The sequence below is a fragment of the Piliocolobus tephrosceles genome, chromosome 5 (assembly GCF_002776525.5).
Source record: "Piliocolobus tephrosceles isolate RC106 chromosome 5, ASM277652v3, whole genome shotgun sequence".
In the NCBI taxonomy this organism is placed as follows: domain Eukaryota; kingdom Metazoa; phylum Chordata; class Mammalia; order Primates; family Cercopithecidae; genus Piliocolobus; species Piliocolobus tephrosceles.
The window spans coordinates 46,174,544-46,182,427 of NC_045438.1; the positions used below are offsets into that span (position 1 = coordinate 46,174,544).

Here is a 7,884-nt window from a genome sequence, read left to right on the forward strand (position 1 = left end):
CAAACATGATCCAGGCTACTGGACATCCTGGTCCTCCAGGCTGCTGGATCTGCTGGCTCTCTAGCTTGCAGATGGCCTATCATGCGACTTTTCAACTTCCACAATTGAGTAAGTCAATTTCTCTAGATAGATAGATAGATAGATAGATAGATAGATAGATAGATAGATAGATAGATACAGACAGATAGATAGACAGATAGATATCTCTTAGTCGTTCTGGAGAACCCACACTAAAACACTAGCTTCACAGTTTGAAAAAAAGAGGCAAAAGGTAGTTCTGATTTTGAATTGACTCTAGCTTTTAACATTCAGGTAGATTAAGCAAAAATTTTCTCAACATTTATGGTAGACTTAAATAGGTATGATTCTTCTTATTCCTATACACATACTCATTTGCACTGTGACTTTGCTGTTCCTTCCATCAAAGGCTATAGAGCCTATTTCTCCACCCCCTGAATCTGGGTTTGGCCATGTGACTGCTTTGGAAAATGGGACATTAATAAATGTGACGAGCAGTGGCTTGGAAAGGGGTTGAACATAGGGGCTTACACTCTTGCTGTTCTTGTTACTGCCCTGCAAATAAGCCTGGGCTAGCCTGATGGATGATGAGAGACACATGGTGTAATCATCCCCATAACCCTGGCCAACAGCCTGCCAACTGCCAGATGTGTAAGGTGGTCTTAGATCATCTAACCTCCAGCCGACCCATCAGCTGACCATGGACGTGAGCCAATTAGGAAGACATCAGCCAGGTCAGGCCAACCAGAAATGCTGAGCCAACCAATCATGAGCTAATTATACTGTTGCTTAAACAACAAACTTTTAGGATTTCATGTTATGCAGCAAAAGCTAACTGACACAACACTAAATTATTCAATCATTTTTCATTATCAGATTAACAAACCTCTATTGAATGCCTTCTGTATCAGTCTGTTTGCATGCTGCTGATAAAGACATACCCGAGGCTGAGAAGAAAAATAGGTTTAATGGACTTACAGTTCCACGTGGCTGGGGAAGCCTCACAATCATGACAGAAGGCAAGGAGGGCAAGTCATAACTTACATGGATGGCAACAGGAAAAGAGAGAATTTGTGTGGGGAAAACTCCCATTTTTAAAAGCACCAGATCTCATGAGACATATTCACTATCACGAGAACAGCATGGGAAAAACCCACCCTCATGATTCAATTACCTCCCACTGGGTCCCTCCCACAACATGTAGGAATTGTGGGAGTTAAAATTCAAGATGAGATTTGAGGGAGGACACAGCCAATCCATATCATTCCACTCCTGGTCCCTCCCAAATCTCATGTCCTCATATTTCAAAACCAATCATGCCTTCCCAGACATCCCACAAAGTCTCAACTCATTTCAGCATTAACTCAAAAGGCCAAAGTCCAAAGCCTCATCTGAGACAAGGCAAGTCCCTTCCACCTATGAGACAGTAAAATCAAAAGCAAGTTAATCACTTTCTAGATGAAATGGGGGTACAGACATTGGATAAATACAACCATTGCAAATGGGAGAAACTGATCAAAACAAAGGGCTACAGGCCCCATGCAAGTCCAAAATCAGTGGGGCAGTCAAATCTTAAAGTTCCAAAATGATCTCCTTTGACTCCATGTCTCACATCCAGGTCATGCCGATGCACGAATTGGGTTCCCATGGTCTTGGGCAGCTCCACCCATGTGGCTTTGCAGGATATAGTCCCTCTCCTGGCTGCTTTCGTGGGCTGGCATTGTCTATGGCTTTTCCAGGTGCACAGTCCAAGCTGTCAGTGGATCCACCATTCTGGGGTCTGGAGGACGGTGACCCTCTTCTCACAGCTCCACTAGGCAGTGCATCAGTAGGGACTCTGTGTGGGGGCTCTGACCCCACATTTCCCTTCTGCACTACCTGGCAGAGATTCTCCATGGAGCCCCTGTCCCCGCAGCAAACTTCTGCCTGGCATATCCAGGCTTTTCTGCCTCTGAAATCTAGGCAGAGGTTCCAAACCTCAATTCTCAACTTCTGTGCACCTGCAGGCTCAACACCATGTGGAAGCTGCCAAGCCTTGGGGCTTATACCCTCTGAACCAATGGCGCAAATTGTGCCTTGGCCCCTTTTAGCCATGGCTGGAGTGGCTGGGACGCAGGGCACCAAGTCCTTAGGCTGCACAGAGCAAGGGGGCCCTGGGCCCAGCCCCTGAAACCATTTTTTTCCTTCTAGGCCTCCAGCCCTGTGATGGGAGGGGCTGCTGTGAAGACCTCCAACATGCCCTGGGGACATTTTCCCATTGTTTTGGGGATTAATATTCAGCTCCTTATTACTTATCCAAATTTTTGCAGCCAGCTTGAATTTCTCTACAGAAAATGGGATTTTATTTTCTATCACATTATCAGGCTGCAAATTTTCCAAACTTTTATGCTCTGCTTCCCTTACAAAACTAAATGCCTTTAACAGCACCCAAGTCACTTATTGAATGCTTTGCTGCTTAGAAATTTCTTCCACCAGATACCCTAAGTCATCTCTCACAAGTTCAAAGTTCCACAAATCTTGAGGCCAGGGGCAAAATGCCACCAGTCTCTTTGCTAAAACATAACAAGAGCTACTTTTCCTCCAGTTCCCAGTAAGTTCCTCATCTCCATCTGAGATCACCTCAGCCTGGATTTCATTGTCCATATCATTATCAGCATTTTGGTCAAAGTCATTCTTCAAGTTTTTAGGACGTTCCAAACTTTCCCACATTTTCCTGTCTTCTTCTGAGCCCTCCAAACTGTTCCAACTTCTGCCTGTTACCCAGTTCCAAAGTCACTTAACACATTTTTGGGTATCTTTTCAGCAGCGTCTCACTCTACTGATACCAATTTACTGTATTAGTCCATTTTCATGCTATGGATAAAGATATATCTGATATATAAAGATATAACTGTAACTTGATGGAGTTACAGTTCCACGTTGCTGGGGAAGCCTCACGATCATGGTGGAAGGCAAGGAGGAGCAAGTCACGTCTTACATAGATGGCAGCAGGCAAAGAAAGGAGTCCATGCAGGGAAACCCCTGTTTTTAAAACCATCAGATCTCATGAGACTTATTCACTATCATGAGAATAGCATGGGAAAGACCTGCCCCCATGATTCAATTACCTCCCAGCAGGTCCCTCGCATAACATGTGGGAATTGTGGAGTTACAGTTCAAGACAAGATTTGTTGGGAACACAGCCAAACCATATCACTGTATGTTTGTAAGACCCTCAGCTAGGAACAGGGATGCAAAGCCACATAAGATATGGTTTCTACCTAGATGGCCCCATAATCATAGTATATAGATACCAGCATATAGATAATACATATCTATGTATATGCAAAAAGCATATACACCCTTTCACATATATACCCCCAACTATATGAGAGGCACTGTTATCTGCAAAGCAATTTAACTTTTCTTTACAGATTGATTTGAACCAACAGTATGAAGCTGGCTCCTTAGAACAATGGAAAATAATTGGTTTAAAGTGATTCAAAAATACTCCCTTCCCAAAGTCATGGAAGTAGTATGACTTACGTACTTAAGTAGCAGACTACTTATGATCATGTGTGCTTTACTGTGATGAAGAACATCTCTTTAAGATGTTTGGAGAAGAATTATGAGAAGAACCACTTAAAGTGATTCTATGCATAAACCTCCCTTCCTCTGAAACTTGTCCGTTTGTCCACGTGTCTGGCATAGTTACTAGATGATGAAAGAAAAAAGAAGAAAAAAAGAAATTACCTGTGAAACTTTCAAGCATGAAATAACCTTCCACAAGCCTACACATTACCTGGCATGAGTGTTCAATAAATGCTTGTTAAATGAATGACACACTGATAACCTCAGCTTCAATTTCTCCAAATATAAAATGATAAACTAAATGATCATTAGAGTCCCTATCAATCTTAAGATTCAAATAGTTTTTTTTTCCCCACAAGACAATACAAAGGCATAAAAATGTACACATCAGTACAATTTATTTAGTCTTACTCTAATACAAGTTGCATTTGTTCTTTAAAAGAAACAAAGTATAAAACTATAAAAAAAAACCTTGAAAATTACACAAATTTTTTTCAAAGCATGATTTTAAAATCACATCTTTAAAAAGTATGTTTGAGATGTGCCACAAGGAATCATAAAAATTTTCAAAAGATAAAAAATAAACATTGACACAGAAGTCAATTACTCAGTCACAGAAGTATTAAATATAAGGAAATTTTGATGAATTACAGCTTTATTTCTGCTGCTGTCAGGGGTACTTCTATGATGGGATTCACAAATTTTACGAGAACTTTAAGCTGAATAGATTTGTCATGTTACTAATGCTATAAATTAATTCTAAACCATGGTTTGGGCATTTCACAAACGTTGAGAACACTAGTTTTTGGCTTTGGTAATGACTGCAAATACCAAATTCTTTTAATTGTAATAACATATACATCAAATACACCATTTTAAAGTATACAATTCAGTGGCATTTTGGCACATTCACAATATTATGCAACTATCCCCACTATCTTGTTCTACAATATTTTCATCAATCCAAAAGAAAACCCCATACCCATGAAGCAGTTACTTCCCCTCCCCCAGCAACCATGAATCTGATTTATCTCTATGAATTTACCTATTCTGAATATTTCATATAAATGTAGCCTTTTGTGTCTAGCTTCATTCGCTTAGGTTTTTTATCCTCCAAAGAATAGCACATCTTTCTGCATTTAAGGTAACAACATTTATGTAAATCATGAGAAAAGGAAGCTAAATGACATCTGAGGTAAGTGAATCTGTGCAATGACCTTTCAGAATGCAGTTAAAAGTTTTCAATACTGACTGGTATTCAAACATTGATCAAATGAACAATACTACTTTAACATTTTAAGTGCAAATAAAAATCTTTAGAATTCATGTCCACCGAATTATTAGCCATTCAGAGTAACATATTTCATATGTCATGGCTGTCATGACAAAGCTATTGGAATGTTGTAGGGACCAATACTGTTCTTTCCATATTTTATTTAAAAGACAGATTTTTTAAAAAGTCATCAATTGATATAAAAGACATCCAGATGACATAATTATTCATTGGGTAATTTTACTCTTGAGCAGGTACAGTGCTCATTATTTCCATGGTTTGGTTTCTTTCAATCAAATAACATGGCTAAACCTGAATGCTGGTACTTCAGTTAGATTCAGCAATATCTGCTGATTTTTGAAGAAAAAAATGAAAAAAAAAATTTGTTTCTTCATGGGTGAGCTGAGAGAGACTTTAAAACAAGTGTGATAAGTTACTTAAATCTAAAACTACTGACCAAAATGACTAAATTCAGGGTCACCTCACCAGAAAACTGAAGTCATGGGATAAAGAAGCAATAATGACAATATGGAAAGGAGGATTTCAACAGAAAAAAAAAAATTCTAGGACAGCAGAGTGCAGGACCCCTTGTTTTTCAACTTAAATCTTTTGAATATTAACAAATTGTTACTGTTCTTATGTCATCAGACTTTAAAACTTATTCACTATCATGAGAATAGCATGGGAAAGACCTGCCCCATGATTCAATTACCTCCCAGCAGGTCCCTCTCATAACATGTGGGAATTGAGGAGTTACAATTCAAGACAAGATTTGGTGGGAACACAGCCAAACCATATCACTGTATGTTTTTAAGACCCTCAGCTAGGGACAGGGATGCAAAGCCACATAAGATATGGTTTCTACCTAGATGGCCCCATAATTATAGTATATAGATACCAGCAAATAGATAATGGCAGTGCAGTATGATTATACTGTAAAATGGTATGATTTTAAAACGAAATATAACAATGTTACTTTTTGACTGGAAGGGGTATTAAAAAGCTAACTCTAGTCAGTTTCTCTGTCAAAGAATAAACAAATATATCAACCTATTTGCCTTACATCTGAGAAACAAAATTTCTAAAAATTTATATTAGAAAAGGGTAGAAGTTAAATCTGATGAATTTGCCTTTGTTAGGAGCAACTGACCTAATTAATTGGTTTTAAGAGTTCAACACAAATGCAGTTTTATTACTTTCAAACACACGAACTATTAACCACCACAAGAACTAGCTACGTATTGAAGAACCATTCCCTAATATTTGCATACAAATGGGTTCATGATTTTGGAGATGTTAAATTTTTACCCAGTATTTGCCTTATGTTGTCAGTTCACTTCAGAACTGTTTTCTTCATAGTAAAAGACAGAAGCTTCCGTCCAGCATATCAAAAAGATTGAAAATTATTTTTAAAAAAGGACTTTGCATCAATGAATTCTTACTATATTTCTATACAGCATGTTCATGAATCTTCCTTATAACCCATTTCTTCGTAGTTTATTAATGAAAAGTCACTGTCCACATAATACACTGAAATATAAAACAATCTGAATACAAAATGCCAGTTTTGAAATGTGCTAAGGTAACAAAACACCTCAAGATGTATCGCCATTAATACATCTCAAGGTGTACTGGCCAATTATGAAGATTATATATGTCAAATAAACATATGCATAAGCAATTTATTTAAAAAGTTTAATCATAGATGCAATAACCTATTTGTAAAATTCAGCAAGAGGCCCTAGTTTCGCAAACATTTTCAGAGCAACATACCACACTTGGTTAGTCTGTTTCCTTTTGGTATTGCCCCAAAATGCTTTCCAAAGCAGTAAGAATCAAATATCCTAGACAACATTTTCCAAATTTCCTTACATCTAAATGTCTCTTTTCTTCCTGCATTTGTAAAGTGAAAAAGTGATCCATGTAAGGACATAATTCTCTCTCAAATATCCTGGTACACTAATCACTGCCTAAATTTTGAGTACCTGTTTTCTCATCCATAAAATTCAAATTTGAAAGGTTTTCTCTCTTGATCTCACTTTAATCTTTTAAATAAAGGGAATAATTATGTAAACGATGACTTCAAAAGCAAACCATCTTTCCTTTCCCCTTATTTAGAAAGGACTTCATTAGAGTTGATCTTTGCTGAATTCAAACTTTGCTTTTTTGGAAATCAGATAAATCCTGTCAAACCCCATTATTAAATTATCTTAAACACCATGAAACAAGTCACTGATGAGTTGATAAAGGTATAACTAATATTCTCTGCTTCCTAGACCTTATGAGCATCTTAAGTAAGACTACTTACAGCAACATTTAGATAACCAGTCAAACACCTATCAGAGAAATTATTTCCATCAAAAGTTTGTCCAGAGAATAAGGGCCAATTGCTTTCTTTCTACTGCACTTCTAAACAACCAACTCTGTAAGCTCCAATCACAATCATATCACCAATGTGGCATGTCATGCACAAAACAAACACATTTTAAAATATTTGAATAATTTTTCCTTAGGAAATTTTAAAATTAATAAATCCCATGTCTTTTCAGGTTGGGATGCAAAACATGAAGAAACCTCTTTTGCTTCCAAACACCTAAAACTAGTCAAATCTCCACAGGTAAAACTATTATCAATATAGTAATATAAGCTACCATATCTTCAAGGGATATGGAAGTTTTGCTGAAAATCCTATTATCATCAACATTACTAAGATCCCAACATCCAATGTTTAAGGACAGATATAAATAGCAACAACATTGATGAGATAGGCAGCACAGAGTCAAAAAGATCAGAAAAGGTTCTATACTACTATAAACAAGAGATCCAATCTTTCAAAACATCGTATTGATAGGGTTGAAAACATCCCTAAAAATATTTTTGTAGGATTTAATCCAATATTTGTCTACTTCTACTCTTTGATTACCCTACAATCTGAATATGTTCACGACTCTACACAACAACTAAACAAGATAATGAGATGACTAGGCTAAGTGTTACCGCTAATGAACTAAAATTTGCACTGC

At 37.4% G+C, this 7,884-nt stretch overlaps 1 protein-coding gene across 1 annotated transcript; it reads right to left on the reverse strand.

Moving 5' to 3' along the window:
• Positions 1-285: 285 nt before the first annotated feature.
• LOC111528135 lies at positions 286-3,060 on the reverse strand. Its single transcript, XM_023194779.2, has one exon. The coding sequence runs from the start codon at positions 2,266-2,268 to the stop codon at positions 1,627-1,629; it is 642 nt and encodes a 213-aa protein (XP_023050547.2). The 5' UTR covers positions 2,269-3,060; the 3' UTR covers positions 286-1,626.
• Between the last annotated feature and the right edge of the window lie 4,824 nt (positions 3,061-7,884).

Excerpts from the sequence above, each read along its gene's own strand:
- LOC111528135 (XM_023194779.2), bottom strand. The coding sequence starts at position 2,268 with ATGTCCCCAGGGCATGTTGGAGGTCTTCACAGCAGCCCCTCCCATCAC.